Here is a 17,512-nt window from a genome sequence, read left to right on the forward strand (position 1 = left end):
GCACTTAAGAAGTTTAAGCAGTAATGGGGCTCAGTTGGTTAAGCATCTGACTTCAGCTCAGGTCCTGATCTCACAGTTTGTGAGTTCAAGCCCCGCGTCAGACTTTCTGCTCTCTATGCAGAGCCCGCTTCAGATCCTCTATCTCGCTGTCTTTCTGCCCCTCCCCTGCTCACATGCACACGCTCTCTCTCTCTCTCTCTCTCTCAAAAATAAGTAAACATTTTTTTTTTTTAAAGAATGTTAAGCAGTAGTTAACATTAACCTGTGTGGATTCTTTAGCATCGCTAGATAAATGGGTTACTGCTGTGGTTGTGACTGACAGTGCGGGACACAAGTGGTCCCACTTAGTGGATTTTTAACGAGTGTTTTTCTGTCCACTCTCTCCAGGAAACAGTTCCTCCAGGATTATCCCACAACGGACGATCGCCAACATTCTGCGTTCTAGAAGCTTACCAGCATTTCCTACCGCTTCACCTCAAACGCAACCACAAAAACTGACTGGAAGTTTGGGTTGTAGTATTGACGAGTTACAAAATATTGCAGATGATTACATTGCTTCCCAAGCAGAGAAACTGAATTCTCTGGTGAGTTCCGGGACACTGAAGAAAGACAAAGAGGATGCATTCATCAGTAGCTGTGAGTCCGCAAAAACCGTGTGTGAAACAGAACCTGCCCTTTCCGCCCGCGCCTCTGTCAATGGTGTCCCAAAAGGAACCTTGGAACTTCTGGGGGTCAGAGTAGATCACAAAGAGTTGGGAGCAGAACCCAAATCAGAAGATGACGAGTCCTACCCACGCCGCCCTGATCACCTGAAGGGACTGGCCTCATTCCAGCAGAGCCACAGCACTATCGCAAGCCTGGGGCTGGCTTTTCCTTCACACAACGGATCCGCAGCCGTTGGACGCTGGCCGAGTCTCCTTGACAGGAACCCGGATGACTGGGAAAACTTCGCCTTTTCCCTCAGTTACCAGCCGAACTCCAGCCGCACTGCAAGTACTCACAGGTACTCACTGCTTTCGCATGCTCCCCCCGCCCCCACTTTTTCTTTCACTCTTCTTTGAAGGATGTCTACCCTTTTGGAAATGTCTTCCATCACTTCTCATATACAACATATATATTCATAGCAAACAGAAAGGTACCTTTCTCTTTAGTCTAATACTAAATAATACTGAATTCCATGTTTTACTAAAGGCTAAACCATAAATGGCTCCTAAAGAAAAAGTGCCTTGTGGTTTACATTTAGAGAAAAACTCCTCAGGGAAACTATAAGATTTATAGTAGCCAGTGGCAACACCCGGTGAGAGTTTCCCCGGTGGTGGGGATGCTTCTCCTGTGCTGTGCAGTACAGGGGCCACCAGCCACGTGTGCCTGTTGAGCCCTCGAAACGTGGCGAGTGTGACCAAAGGGCCAAATTGTTTATGTCATTCTAGATAGTTTCCCTTGCGCAAGCGGCTGGTGACCACCACCCTCTTGCACGTCATAGCTGTGGAATAGAATGGTGTTTAGTGGGCCCTGTGCCTAAAGTAGATCGGTGAGAAATAAAATGGTAACAAGTGATGGCAAGGTTGTTAGTCACAGGTCAACATTTTTTTTTACTTGTGTGACCTTCTGTTTCACATGTTGAAATTACTGCTGCTCCTCACAGTTCTGAAGGAAATCACCGTGCGCTTTTCTTCCTGATACTGTGTTCACAAGACTTCTGGGGTCTCTGTTTTAGCGTAACGGAAGACTGTCTGGTACCTATCTGCTGTGGATTATACGAGCTCCTCAGTGGAGTCCTTCTCATCCTGCCTGATGTTATGCTTCCAGATGTGATGGACAAGCTCATCCAGGCAGACACGCTTTTAGTCCTCGTGAACCACCCATCACCTGCTATACAACAAGGAGTTATTAAAGTAAGGGCCAATTCTAGATGCGTTGTTTTAATTCAGAAAAATAAATGTGCGTTTGATTTAAAACTTGAATGTATCTGTTAAAGTAGACCTAAAACTTTAGTCTAAGGAAGAATGAACTGATACACAGCTGACCCTCGAACAACACAGCTTTGAATTGCGTGGGTCCACTTATATGCGGACTTTTTTTTTTATAAGTACAATACGGTACTGTAAATATATTTTTTCTTCCTTATGATTTTCTTAATAACACTTTCTTTTCTTTAGCTTAGTTTATTGTAAGAATACAGTATAGAATACATATAACATACAGGATGTGTGTTACTCAACTGTCTCTGTTGTCAGGAAGGCTTCGGGTTACCAGTAAGCTACTCGTAGTTAAGTTTTGGGGGAGTCAAGTAATATGCAGATTTCCAACTGTGGGGGGGGGGGGCTGGCACCTCTAACCCTCATGTTGTTCAAGGGTCAACCGTAGTTGGTTCCTTCTTTCTCATATTTTTATACGAATTATCATGCAATTTTAAGCTCTCCTCCATATATTGATTCATATCAATACATTTTTTAAGTCTACCAATTATAAGGAACACATAGTTCATTGGAAACCTTCCCTGCAGCGTAGTATCAAATTTAAACATCTACCTCAGGTTTTAGCTCAGGTGTCACCTTTACGGAGACCTGATCACCTTTCCGAACAGCTTCCCTCTAACACCCTACTCCTCATTTATCCTATCATAGCATCCTCGTTTTGTCTTGTAATTATCTTTTTAGTTGACCTGTGTGCTTGATCTTTCAGTCTCCCACACTGGAGTCTCCGCTCCATGAGGGCGGGCAGCTTGTGTCTAGTATATATTAGGGACTAAGCGTAGTGTCGAATGAATAAGCGTTTCATATGAATGCTTTCCGTTAGAAAACAGGCCAATATTGTAAGGGTCTTGTAACGATTCTCATTTTCTTTAGTTCGTCTGATGTAGGATGTTTTTTAATCACTTGCAATTCAACCCAGTATTTTTTGAGCTTCCATCCCAGGTACAAAACACTGGGCTAGTTGCTATGTGGATACAAGGTGGAATGATAGAAGCCCCGCATTCAACGAGCTTGTAGTCCAGTGAGGGAGAGAGACATAGACCCCACTAAGTAAAACATAAGGACTTCTGGTGATGAGTGCTTCAACGGAATATTAATACAGAAGAATGGGAGCATGGGAAAAGCAGTTAATTGTGATGGGGGGAACCAGAGAAGGATTCGTACAAAAAGTGTATCTTGTATTGTGCTATAAACTCAGAAAGCTTTTTAAGTAGGGCAGCAAACAGATGTGTGTTTGGGGAAGAACAGTCAGTCTGTCACCACTGTGAGGGAGTGATTGCAGGGGAGAGAGACGTGGAAGTATTCTGTTTAGCAGGCTTGCACCGTAGTCCAGGGGAGAATGATGAGTTCCTGATTCGGGCAAGTGGCAAGTCAGAGCACACCCAGATTTGAGAGACATTCGCTGGAATGAGTAATCACACGTAAGGAATCAGGACTGGAGGAGCCACAAATAAAATTAGCCGTGAAGTCTAGGAGCGTGGCACTGCTGTGTGCTCTCAGACGGGAACCACGAAAGACATGAGTGTGGAAAGAAAATAAGTAATTGAGTTTTACACATGTTGCATTTAAGATGCTAGGGAAGGGTGGAGATAGGGCTCTGTGCTCAGGATGGAATCCATCCGGAAGTCTGGAAGTAGAGGTCTAGGAGAGATACATACGTGCACACACACACACACGTGTGGAGAGAGAGGATAGTACAGTGCTCGCCGATTTTTTTCCTTCAGAATAAAGCATAGCTTTTATACTTATATTCGACTAAGGTTACCTATCTACCAGGTGTCAATGCTCAACTAAAAAGTTAGTTTCCCCATAACGAAAGTATTAAGGTCTCCAAGATAAAGTCAGCGTGAGCACTCCAAACTAGTCAGAAACAAAGATTATTTTTGGTTTGCTATGGAGGTGGCATTGTTTTTTAGCTTTCTGTGCTCTATACATATGAAATTAAATAACAACTTACAAGTATTGTCTGATTTGTGTACATTATATAAAATTTTAGTGCATTATGTAAATTGTCTTAATTTTTTTTCTTAGCTATTAGATGCATATTTTAATAGAGCTTCTAAGGAACAAAAAGATAAATTCCTAAAGAACCGTGGCTTCTCCTTGCTAGCCAACCAGTTGTATCTTCACCGGGGAACTCAGGAATTGTTAGAATGCTTCATTGAAATGTTCTTTGGTCGACGTATTGGCCTTGATGAAGAGTAAGTGGCTTCTTCCCTCCACCGTCATTGGGGATCTTTTGTCTTAAAAATAAAATTTGTTGGGGCACCTGGGTGGCGCAGTCGGTTAAGCGTCCGACTTCAGCCAGGTCACGATCTCGCGGTCCGGGAGTTCGAGCCCCGCGTCAGGCTCTGGGCTGATGGCTCGGAGCCTGGAGCCTGTTTCCGATTCTGTGTGTCTCCCTCTCTCTCTGCCCCTCCCCCGTTCATGCTCTGTCTCTCTCTGTCCCAAAAATAAATAAACGTTGAAAAAAAAATTTAAAAAAAAAAAAAAAATTAAAAAAAATAAAATAAAATTTGTTAAGCGGACTCTTAACAAAGTTATTTGGTCATTTTTAGAAAAAAATCCTCTAAAAGTATTTCCAGGTGAATCAATTTATTATTTTCCATGTGGTATTGTTTCTAACTTCTGCCTTTGTATTTCATTCACTAGTTACAAACTAGAAACCAGTGCTTCATCAAAGGAAAGAAGGTGATCGTTTAGGATTTGACATGTAGTGTTAACACGAGGAGGGTAACTGAAAAGAAGGTGGCTCCCATTGTCCCAGCAGTAGATCACACGACTGATTGTCCCAGCAGTAGATCACACGACTGGTCCTTAGAGAGGCTTCCCCCATCCCTCAGCCTCCGGGTCATCTGGGAGAAGAGTCATCCCTCACCTGGAATTCCTGGTTGGGCCACGAAGTGCAACTGTTATCCCCGTCTGTGTTCAAGCAGTGAGCAATGTGTGTCTCCTCGTTATTAGGTGTCTTCTGCTTATTAAGTAGACTGACTCAGACCTTGAGGAATTTACTGGTTGCAGTAATGACAACAGTACTTTCATCTGCATACAGCTTTTAGCTCTGTCAAAGCAATTCTGCAGTATTTCATTTGATTGTCACAAGAGCTTTGAGAAGAAAGTAGGGCAGATGTCACCACACGTATTTGACAGTTAAGGAAAATAAGGTACAAAATGCTTACATTTCCTTCCATCACAGAGGCAAATTGTCTCGGGACAGGAACTCAGGATTCGTTCCTTTCACCAGAACTCTTTTTACTAGTTCACTGTCTCTCGGATACTATCATCATCATCATTATTATTGTATGTTAATCTAATAGTATATGATTATTATATAAATTATGTATGTTGTATGTTATGATTATGCTAGTAATTGTATGCTAGTTTATTGTTAATAGTTTTATTAATAATCAATTAACAATAACTTCCTGTGCACTTGTTATATAGGCCCCTGAAGTAGGGTTCTTTTGGACACATAAGGGGCCTATGGACAAATTAAAGCAAGTCAATTAAAAACCATGAAATTGTGAGGCATCTAGCTCTTGATTTCGGCTCAGGTCATGATCTCACGGTTCGTGGGATCAAGCCCCACACCGGGCTCTGCGCTGACGGCTCGGAGCCTGCTTGGGATTTTCCCTCTCCCTATTTCTCTCCCCTCCCCCACTTACACACACACTCGCTCGCTCTCGCTCTCGCTCTCGCTCTCTCAAAATAAATAAGCTTAAAAATTTTAAAAACCATGAAATTGTATCATATTTCATTTGAATGTTGTATATTTACAAACTTGGGACAGACTTCTAGCAATACTTGTATTTTATTGGAGAGGTCAGTGATCTTACAAGTTGAGATTCCTTTCTCTCCACGTTTATTTTTTATAGCTTCAAAATCAAGTTAACAAAATGACCCACACTGCAATCCTTTTTCCTTGTTTGGTGGTTAATTGCTTCTAACGTGCTCTTAATTGTGTGTTCTTTATCGCAGATTTGATCTGGAAGATGTGAAAAACATGGGACTGTTTCAGAAGTGGTCTGTCATTCCTGTTCTGGGACTAATAGAGACCTCTCTATATGACAACATGCTCTTGCATAGTGCTCTCCTACTTCTTCTCCAAATATTAAATTCTTGTTCTAAGGTAGCAGATATGTTATTGGATAATGGTCTACTGTACGTGTTATGTAATACAGTAGCAGCCCTGAATGGATTAGAAGAAAAGTAAGTTTTAAATCATTATTTAAAACTTTATCATCTGAGGGGCGCCTGGGTGGCCCTGTCAATTAAGCATCCAACTCGTGATATGGGCTCGGGTCATAATCCCAGGGTCATGGAATCAAGCCCTGTGTTGACTCCCCACTGGGCGTGGAGCCTCTTAAGATTCTCTGTCTTCCTGCCACCCTGCCCTTCCCCCATTTGCGCTCAGTCTCTCTCTCAAAAAACTAAAACAAAAATAAAAACAAAACTGTGTCATCTGACAAATACTTTAGAAAGGAAAGACTTTAGTAATAGGTTACATTAAAGCATCCGATTTTTCAAAACACTCTCAAAGAATATCCTTCCCACCAAACTAATTAGATTGGATTAATTAAATTGTATTTGGAGGGGGCATATTTTCTATCATTTTCAACAAGTTTACTGAAAAGGAAGATGTGTATATGGCCTACTTTTAGGTGTTTAGAACCTGAAGGCAAGTTGAATAAATTTCACTGTCTTTAAATAGATTTACCACACTTCCACAATGGTCTTATAAAAGTTATTATCCCCAGAAGGAATAGGAAATTGAGGACTGGAGAGAGAGAGAAAGAGAGAGAGAGCCTTGTTGAAGATCACGTAGCTAGTGGATAGCACAGGGTTTAAAACTGAACCTGTCTCCCTTCAAACACTTATGTTTTGAACTATGATGCTCCTACTTTCTACTACCATAAATTAATTTCTCATTTCCAGAAGTACATTGGCAAATGGCTGCCTACCAAACTGATTAACAGCCTTAAAAAATATTTGAGGAGATTATATTTCTACTTGGATTTTGTGCCTTTGGTGTCTGCATTTATGATGTACAGCATACCATTTTTATTAGCATAATGTTAAAATATAAATCTCTAGAAGCACATTACTGTACGTTAAGGCATTAAATATTATCTATAATTTTTAAGAGAAGGCAGACAATAACCTTTAAGAGAAGGCAGAAGCCAGGGAGGCTCTCTGAGTACAAGAGAGACTCCTTGTACTGAGTTCCGTTCAATTTTGGGGGGGTACCTATTAAGTTCAGGATTTGTGTGCTGGGCATATAAGAAATACAAAGTATTTTATTTCCTCAAAATGCGTAGTCTTGATTATAACACAATGCATGTGTTATAACACAACACTTGGGAAGAGTTGCCTACGGGCTTCTGAAAGTAGTGTGTTGTTGTTTGTTGTTTTGTTTTAATAACTTGTACTTACTGAATGTCGTTACATGCTACCCTATTAATTGACCCCAGTTACTATTTCTAACTCTTGGCTTGATTTGGAAAAAATAAATGGTGAGAAGTATTCAGGCTTACTATCATATATTAAGGTTATCAAGGTTAAAAATTGAGGCACAGGGGCGCCTGGGTGGCTCAGTCGGTTAAGCCTCCAACTTCAGCTCAGGTCGTGATCTCACAGTTCGTGAGTTCGAGCTCCACATCTGGCTCTGTGCTGACAGCTCAGAGCCTGGAGCCTGCTTCGGATTCTGTGTCTCCCTCTCTCTGTGCCCCTCCCCCACTCACACTCTGTCTCTCCTTCAAAAATAAACATTAAAAAAAAATTTTTTTTAATTGAGGGACAGAAGTAACTAATTCATATTTATTATTTATAACTGATTAACAGATGTTCAAATCTATTATCTCCTTTAATCCTTAAAATAACTATAACTTGGTGTGAGATTCAGAGAGATTAAGTAATGCATTCAAATTCACCTTCTCTGAGGAGCCATCTCAGAACGTCCCTGTTCACACCTACTAAATCTTCACCTTTCCTGGGGTCTCTGTGGGATCTATGTGTTCCCATGGTGTATAGTGTGTCAATCCCTGTTTTTACACTTACCACCATTTACTGTTCATAGTTCTCTCTTTCCTTGTCTGGTCTTCTTCAAGACAGTAGACTTTTTCCAGGGCACCTAGGTGGCTCAGTCGGTTGAGCATCCGACTTCGGCTCAGGTCACGATCTCTCAGTTCGTGGGTTCGAGCCCCGCGTCGGGCTCTCTGCTGACGGCTCGGAGCCTGGAGTCTGCTTCGGATTCTGTGTCTCCCTCTCTCTCTCAGTGCCTGCCTCTCGCTCACGCTCTCTCTCTCTCTGTCACACACAAAAATAAATAAATAAACAAACATTTAAAAAGAAAAGACAGACTTTTTGACAGGAGTCAAAGCATGTTTTCTCATTTCTGTTTCTAGCGTGCAATTCAAACTCCCCACCATCCAGTAGGCACGAATAAATACTGAATGGGTGAGCAAATGCTGGAAGAATAAGAATTTAAACCAGTTCTCTTTGCCTTAAATTTTCTGTTCTTTTTCTTTAGCGTTCCTCTGAATGAATACAAATTGCTTGCTTGTGATATACAACAGCTTTTCGTAGCAGTGACCATTCATGCCTGCAGTTCCTCAGGCCCCCAGTATTTTAGAGTCATCGAAGACCTCATCGTACTGCTTGGCTATCTTCAAAATAGCAAAAACAAGAGGACACAAAGTAAGATTTAGTTTTTATGGATTTCCGGGGTTGGGATTATAGAGGAGCCAAAAATGTCATTTGAACCAAATCTCTTTCTTGTGGAAGCTATTTTACTGAAGGTTCATCCTTCATTTTATGATAATATCTATCAGCTTTAAAAAGAAGTCTTTTAGGTGGCAAAAATTAAACAAACGATACGTTCATATGATCAGTAGCTGGCAATACATCATTAAAAAAAGTTTGATTTTTTTTTTTTACCAAGTAGAACTGAAAGGTTTATGTTGAATAAAAATCCTCTTTAGTTTTCTTTAATGGCAAATATTAAATGAGTATGAAATGTGACAATTTCTGGTTCAATTTTGCCTTATATATTTAAAAGCCCGTTTTTTAAGACAATGATATAAGAGGAAATAAATTTGTGAGCTAGTTTTTTTCCATTGAATTTTTTTTATAGTGATCATTTGGAAATTTGCTCTAAAATTTCTTTTAAAGGCAGTTTAAAAATGTTTACTACTATCAGGAACCCATATTGATCAAAATTTTAAAATCTATGTCTAATAAAACATTACTGGCAATTTAGATGTTGCATGAAAATAAAAAGCAACTCAGTGTAAAAAATTAACATCCACATAGCTTGAAAACATTCTAGTGTCTTCTGTTTTCAGGTATGGCCGTTGCACTGCAGTTTAGAGTTCTCCAAGCTGCTATGGAATTTATAAGGACCACAGCAAATCATGACTCTGAAAACCTTGCAGATACATTCCGGTTACCCTCTCCTCCTCATCATGCAATATTTCAACCGCGGAAGAGCATCGCTGGTGAGTACTGAAATAATATTTTAATAATTATAAATTGAGGGTGGCATGACTTTCCTGTACTCTGATGCCATTCACACTTTTAAAATATCTTTTAGGGGCGCCTGGGTGGCGCAGTCGGTTAAGCGTCCAACTTCAGCCAGGTCACGATCTCGCGGTCCGTGAGTTCGAGCCCCGCGTCGGGCTCTGGGCTGATGGCTCAGAGCCTGGAGCCTGTTTCCGATTCTGTGTCTCCCTCTCTCTCTGCCCCTCCCCCGTTCATGCTCTGTCTCTCTCTGTCCCAAAAATAAATAAACGTTGAAAAAAAAAAATTAAAAAAAAAAAGAATCGTCTGAAGAGATTTAAAAAAAAAATTAACTTTAAAAAAATAAATAAAATAAAATATCTTTTAGTTTAAAAAGTTAAACTACAAAATTTGAGAAGGGTTTCCTCCCTGGAAAAACCATTCTACTGATTTCTTTCAGTGCTGTTCTTGTTCAGTTATCTCTTGAGCAACTACTGTGTGCCAAGCACTGTGTAAATGTTGAAGATACAGTGATGATTAGAAGCAGACACAGATTCTGCACTTGTAGAGATTACAAAATAGTAGAGAAATGTAGAGGATCAGAGTAGAGACTCTAATAGGCAACGTGGTTTACATCAGGAGTTAGGGAAGTATCTGAGGAAGTGAGATTTCAGTGTAGATGTAAAGGATGAGAGAAAGGAGCTAGCAAGGTAGAGAGTCAGAGAAAGAGTTTTCCAGGCAGAAGGAATGTTGCACAGCAGGAAAAGGCTAAGCTTCAGGGAATTGAAATAAAGTCATTTAGCCAGAGTGGAATACTCTGGAGAGATTTAGGAGAGCGATGCCAGATGGGGCTGTATAGGATGGCACGGGCCAATGCATAGATAATCATATAGGCCGCGTTAACGATCTTATCCTAAGGGGGAGTTCTAACATAAGCAGGTTTCCATTTTGTAAAGACCGCTCCGGCTTGTGTGTAGAGAGTGGGTTAGCGGAGAGCAAGAAATGTAGGGGTCCGGGTAGGAGGCTACTGCAGCGGTCCAGACGGGAGAAGACGGTGGCTCGGGTGTGGGTAGAGTGCATGTGACATCAGGACTTGCTGTGATTTAGCACATATCGGCAAGTGTCAATATCGTTAGCCTTCCTTATTTTTCCCGCAAAATCTTCTGTGATATTTATGCACACAATCCGGAAAAACAGTATAAACACCTCCCCACGCACACATAGGATCTATACACACATGCACGTATACACATACATATATATGGATGGATACGGATATACAGCATATATATACACACACAAATGCACACGGGTATCCCCAGAGTAGTTGGTAATTTGTTTGAAGTTTAATCACCCTTACTATCTTAAGGGCCTTTAAATTAAATCGAAATCAGGGGAGCCTGAGTGGCTCAGTAGGTTGAGTGTCTGACTTTGGTGCAGGTCATAATCTCACAGTTTGTGGGTTTGAGCCCCACATCAGGCTCTGTGCTGACAGCTCAGAGCCTGGATACTGCTTCGGATTCTGTGTCTCCCTCTCTCTCTTCCCCTCCCCCCCCCCCCCTCTCTCTCAAAAGTAAACATTAAAATTTTTTTTAATTAAATCCAAATCTTTCTTCTACCTGTATTAAACAACTTTGTTTTGTTCAGTGCTATGCGAAATTTTACAACCATGTGAAAAACTCATTTGTAGAGAAAAGCTATTAAATATACATTTTTTTGCAGTAGTATGTTTAGATTATGTTAAATATAAGCTATGTAAATAAAACTTCTAAGACAGCCACACAACTTTATTGCCCCTGTACATCCTTCTTTAATGTGACATCTGAACTCAGCCTCTCCTCTTGAACTGACCTCCTCTCTTGTCTAGGTAGCATTCTGCCTTTCACCAAGTCTAGCAGTCATGCTCAGCTGACCACATGCCGGAAGATGGCTTTCGAACCACCTTTCGTTGCAGGGTTCCTTAGATAGTCAGTGACTGCTTAGATGGAATTCACCCCCCTTTGATACAGGAAAATGCTCTGTTGCCAGTATCGTGAGTCACAGGAGCCGTTTCTTTCCTGCCGACATTTCTCATTGCCATGTCCATTTCTTCTGCGCTTTTGTACCTAGATCTGTGGTTTCATTTTTGATCCGCTCACGCCAGGGCTGCCACAGCAGCGCTCTTGCTGTTTTCTCTTTGTTCTGTGATTTCTCTAACAGTCTGTCATCTCTCTCTTTTGATACCAGAATTTTTATCACCTTGAGCCTCAGAGCCCTGCGGAACTCCAAGCCTGTCCTTGTTTATTTTTTGTTTGTGTGAGTCCTGTTAAAGTGCATGACGGACTTGTAGTCCTTTCTTTAAACCTTACTCTCCTTTTTTTCCTGACTCCTCTGGTCTCTTATCCGGAGCTTAAATTTGTCACTGTATCTGAGTAAATGCAGTTGCTGTAAGCCGCATGAGGTTTGTAGAGCCCTACAGAGTTCAAGCTTGATTAAAAAAAAAAAAAAAAAAAAAAAGACCTTAAAAGTGCACCAGACCAGTTCCTGCATTTTATAGAAGCACTGGAGTAAGTTCCTGCTGGAACAGGAGCACCCACACTCCTCCCTCCGAGTCCTACAGCACATCTGCTCGTTCCAGCCCTGTCGTGTTTCTAGGACCATCTCTTGTGGGTTTCTCCCACCGATTCTTCCTGGTTTGACTACGGCCCTTATTTAAATCCTGTCTCTGAATCCAGTTGAGAAATACCACTTTATATGTGTTATGCTGTTGCTTTGTAATTCCTTCCGCACTGTTCTACACAGGTATTTGGGAAAGACTGTGTTTTATTTCTTCATTCTCAGTCAAAAGGGTATCGGCTTTGTACGCCGTAGGTGCAAAAGCTGCAAGATACCAGAGCTCCTGTGCCTTGGAGCAGCATGGTTATAACAGCCCATTTAGGTCTATCCGCTCACGATGCTAAGTTACTAAGAAGGATTTATACTGCCGTCGTGTCCATCATTGAGATATAATAAGCTGTTCCTTCCAAGATTTGAAGCAAGCTGTTCTCATTAGTGGTCAATGTTTTGGGGAGATGGATTTTTCCTAAATAGACTCACTTAGCATTTACTGCACACTGCTGAGACATGTGACACCCCAGCCCCACGGCCACCCCCCCACCTCCAGCAGGGCTCGCGGGGACAGCCGGCAGCTGCAGCTTGTTCTGGCCACACACCCCCTGCGCTGGTCATCGACAGGTCTCCTCAGACTGTCAGCGCCAGGATATCCACGGCTTGGGACCGAAGCTTCTTCCGCAGCATTTCATCATATGTAGATTTTAAGTTCTCATACTCTTAGATACTCTTTGATTGCCAGATTAATCTTTTTACAGCCTGGCTCATGTGCCATTATCTTGCTCAACAGCCTCAATGGTTCCAACTACCCAGTTAACAGATCTCAAATTCCTTAGCCTTTGTATCTTTTTTTGGTATAGATGAGAGAGAGAGAGATGTCACTAAATGGTATCGGACTCTACCTTCTGTTTCTAATTAATGTGTTTATAGACATCTTCCCATATAATAAAAATAGTCTTTATGTTTAATGAACACATAATAATCCATTATATTGATTTGCCATCAATTGTTTCCTAATCTTTATCAATAAACCAAAAGTTTCTCTTTTTTTTACTTGTCTTACAGTAATCCCTTTGATCCCTTTACTTTTTATTAAACAACTTTGTGTTTAAATAACTTTGTGTTTATTAAACAACTTTGTGTTACTTTACTCTTTAATCCCCTGATCCCTTTACTTTACTTTTTACTTGTTTTTGCTATTATAAACAGCATAGCAATGTACGTTCTTTTATATGTTTTTTTCCCACTTGTCTGCTTATCATTATGAGAAACTTTACGCATCACCTTATTTCGTGAAGGTAGAAATAAGCATTAGGGTATTATTTAAAGTGCTATACATACAGGGGCGCCTGGGTGGCGCAGTCGGTTAGGCGTCCGACTTCGGCCAGGTCACGATCTCGCGGTCCGTGAGTTCGAGCCCCGCGTCAGGCTCTGGGCTGACGGCTCAGAGCCTGGAGCCTGTTTCCGATTCTGTGTCTCCCTCTCTCTCTGCCCCTCCCCCGTTCATGCTTTGTCTCTCTCTGTCCCAAAATAAATTTTAAAATGTTGAAAAAAAATTAAAAAAAAATAAAGTGCTATACATACATATAAACTGTCAGAAATAAATATAAATATATACATTGTGTTATTATGATCCACATACAAATGAATTTCCTTTATATTTCAGCCATCAGTAACAATACCAACCATTAACAACTTTTGATGCTTTGTATGAGATCGGCATTGTGTTTTACATCCATTATTTTATTTACTATTTAATTCATAGAACAACCTTCTTTATCCATTCATTCAACCATCAGATATTTATTGGGCACCATCCACATGTCAGGTATTATTTTATCTGCTTTCATGGAACTTACATTTTGCTGTAGAAAATGGTCAATAAACCTGTAAACAAATACATTTAATAAAATATCAGATAGTGACAAATATCTACCTTTGAGATGAGCTCTATTTTACTTTCTAATCTACATCTTAACATATGAGGGAACTGAGGCTTTGAAAGAAGTATATTTGAGGCTACCCCACCTCGGTGCTGAAATGCCCTCCCTCTTTTTCAAATGTGTAGTTGTGAAGACCTCACATTTTCTTACTCAGTATATTGCTCTGCCTCTGAATTAGGATTATCTGCTGCTTAGACAGCATGAAAGCTGCCAGAGATGTAGACATCAGGAAGAATCTACTTAAACTGAAGACGTAGTCTGACAGTATTATTCTTGAATATATCCTGGATATGAATACTTTTTATTTGCTTTGTTTTTGTCTCAAACGCAACCGCACCCACCAACATGTATTAACTGATAAATACTGAGTACCTGAGATACTGGACAATCTAAAGTGCTATTAAAATATTTAAATATCTTACAGGAGGAGTCGTTAAAACCTATCATAACTTAGTCATATGTAAGTAATGTGTATGGAAGCTATTTATGGAAATTGATACATGTTTTTATCATTTAAAACAAAGGTTCAATTCCAATGAAGGGTTCCATTATTCCTCACCGACCAAGACGTCATTTTGGTTCCTATGGTCAACTTCCGATGCCTTTCTCCTTCAGTCCGTTAAATCAAGATTCGTTCTCCCCATATCCTCCTGGATCCACTACCTGTGTGGTACCTTTCGGAGCAGGTGCAGTGATGATGCAGGAATGACATTCCTAACTGCTCAATCTGAGGAGATACTGCTCAGGGAACGCTTTTGTAGGATTGAATTCCAAATGATGCATACGCACCAAATCATTTCAATAGCAAAGCACTGGAATTACACTCACCTTTCCGATCTCTTCACTTTCATTGGACTGCTTTCCACTATCTCACTTATATATGCTTTTCAAAACTACTTTATAAAATTCAGCAATGGGAATTATCTGGAAATAGTAATGTTGTTACTGAAACACGATGTGCTTTAAAAACCTATTGATTATTTTGGAACACAAGGAAGTGCAACAGTATTTGAAAATGTTTTGTCGGAACATTCTGAACTACCTACATATACCCTTCTAACTCTTTTGTGTTTTTCAGAAAACTCAAACTTTGCCAAACGATGTCCATCCCACTAAGCTATGTCCCTAGCTTCAATATTCTGATTTGGACTTTGAAATCAGAAGTACTGTTGCATTTCTTTAACGAGGGAGAAACGTCACTTTCTCTGAATCATGCTCTTTCCTTTGTATTAGTGAAGATTTATTTCATGGTCCACTAATCAAAATGTTGCAGCACAAATAATTTCCTTGATCCCTGTTAACTCTGGCATTTGATGTTTTTAATTTATATACTTGAAGGTGCTCGAAAATTTCCCCTTGCTCAGACTGACTCTCTCCTGATGAAAATGCGCTCAGTGGCAAGCGATGAACTGCATGTGATGATGCAACGGAGAATGAGCCAGGAGAACCCCGTGCAGGCATCTGAGACAGAGCTTGCTCAGAGACTACAGAGGCTCACCATTTTAGCAGTTAACAGGATTATTTATCAAGGTGGGACTAGAGGATGAATATGTGCTTGCTCACATATGCACTTAAAAGGGAAATAATTTAAGAGGAAACTGATGAGGTCTCAAAATTCTCAACAGCATTCATTTTTTCTTTCGTAACATTTACACTATTAAAAGAATGCATTTGCAGGGTGCCTGGGTGGCTCAGTCGGTTAAGCATTCGACTTCAGCTCAGGTCATGATCTTGCGGTTCATGGGTTCAAGACCTGCATCAGGCTCTGGGCTGACAGCTCAGAGCCTGGAGCCTGTTTTGGATTCAGTGTCTCCCTCTCTGCCCCTCCCCTACTTGTGCTCAGTGTCTCTCTCTCTCTCTCTCTCTCTCTCTCTCTCTCTCTCTCTCTCAAAAATAAATAAACTTTAAACAAATTTTTTTAAAGAATTTATTTGGAACTAATAGTCTTGAATAAAAGTCTACTTCTTAATGTGTTAAATGCAGGCCTAGAGTGACCATTGAGTTTAAAACAGGACAGCACCTCCAATATATTTTCGTAACTTTTCTTTGAGATAATGGTAGATTCACATACCATTATTAAAAATATTGCAGAGAGATCCCATATCCCGTTTATCCAGTTCCCCCAGTGGGTTCTGCCAAATTATAGTGGAGGGTCATGACCAGGATATAGACATTGATACGGTCAAGAAGGTGAACATTTCTGTCACATGCGAGTGCTTCTGTTGCCTTTTGTTTTGTGGGGGTTTTTTGAAGTTTATTTATTTATTTTGAGAGGGAGGGAGGGAGGGAGGGAGAGCATGAGCAGGGGAGGGGCAGAGAGAAAGAAGAGAGAGAATCTCAAGCAGGCTCTGTGCTGCTAGCACAGAGCCCGATGTGGAGCTGAAACCCATGAGAAGAGCAAGAACCGCAAGATCATGACCTGAGCAGAAACCAAGAATTCGATGCTTAACCTACTGAGCCACCCAGCACCCCTGTCGCTTTTTTAATAGCCACACCCGCTTTGCTCCCACCTCTACCCCTTCCTTAGTCCCTGGCAACCTCTAACCTCTTCTCCATTTATTTTTTATCATTTCAAGAATTTTACATAAATAGAATCATCCAGTATGTGGCCTTTTAGGACTGGCTATTTTCACTTAGGGTGATTCTCTGGAGAGTCATCCCGGCTTCTGCACGTATCAGCAGTTTGTTGCTTCTTTGTTTTGCTGAGTAGTTTGCCACAGTACAGACATACTGGAGTTTGCCTAGCCATTCACCTTTTGAAAGACCATCAGGGCTGCTTTCCAGTTTTTAGTTACCACAAATAAAGCCAGCTGCTAGAAACAGTTACATGCAGGTTCTTGTGTGAGTGTAAGTCTCCGTTTTCCTGCAATAAGGGAAGTTGTGTGCTGTGTTTTTGTTAAGAAGCTGCCAAATGTTTCAGAATGACTGTCAAATTTTACATTCCCACCGGCAGTGTATGAGTGATGCATTTTTCTTCACACCCTTAACCAGTATTTGGAATTGTCACAATTTTTAATTTTCACTATTCTGATAGATGTCTAGTGATACCACATTGTGGTTTCAATTTGCATTTTTCTCTAGGGGCTACTGATTTATGTATTTATTTATAAAAAAGAATACCTACAGTAACCACTAAAAAGCCATGCAGAGAGATACCCTCAAAAGCACTATCGATACGTCAAAATGGAATTCAAAAAAAATGTTCAAGTAACCCCAAGAAAACAGGAAGAAGAACACAGTAATTGTTCATCACTAGAAAAGCATAATACATACAAATAAGGCTCTTCTTCGTAACTTTTCTAATTTGTACTTGGGGCAACCGGATCCCAGGCTAAACTCTGAAATTGTACCATTTTTATCACATGCTCAGATTTAATGGTACAGCACATGCACTGAAATGGCTCTGCACATCCAACTAATGTAAATATCACGTGGTCATTATGTTTGGTTTGTACAAGAACCTCGGAGCTTTAATAATTTCACAGTTTAAATCATCTTCATTAGTAA

General features: G+C 40.6%; 1 protein-coding gene across 9 annotated transcripts in view; it reads left to right on the forward strand.

Moving 5' to 3' along the window:
- Positions 1–17,512, forward strand: part of LYST (lysosomal trafficking regulator) — a 194,467-nt gene that overhangs the window by 109,963 nt on the left and 66,992 nt on the right. For 7 of the 9 annotated variants that reach the window (XM_047826310.1, XM_047826303.1, XM_047826309.1 and 4 more), the window contains 8 exons: positions 388–1,003; positions 1,718–1,895; positions 4,008–4,177; positions 5,955–6,185; positions 8,506–8,672; positions 9,320–9,472; positions 14,530–14,691; positions 15,344–15,535. In XM_047826310.1, the coding sequence (XP_047682266.1) occupies positions 388–1,003; positions 1,718–1,895; positions 4,008–4,177; positions 5,955–6,185; positions 8,506–8,672; positions 9,320–9,472; positions 14,530–14,691; positions 15,344–15,535 (1,869 nt within the window). The remainder of the gene's footprint in view (positions 1–387; positions 1,004–1,717; positions 1,896–4,007; positions 4,178–5,954; positions 6,186–8,505; positions 8,673–9,319; positions 9,473–14,529; positions 14,692–15,343; positions 15,536–17,512) is intronic. The other 2 variants (XM_047826311.1, XM_047826312.1) reach the window with 1 other exon arrangement.

This window comes from Prionailurus viverrinus, chromosome D2, assembly GCF_022837055.1.
Source record: "Prionailurus viverrinus isolate Anna chromosome D2, UM_Priviv_1.0, whole genome shotgun sequence".
Taxonomy (NCBI): domain Eukaryota; kingdom Metazoa; phylum Chordata; class Mammalia; order Carnivora; family Felidae; genus Prionailurus; species Prionailurus viverrinus.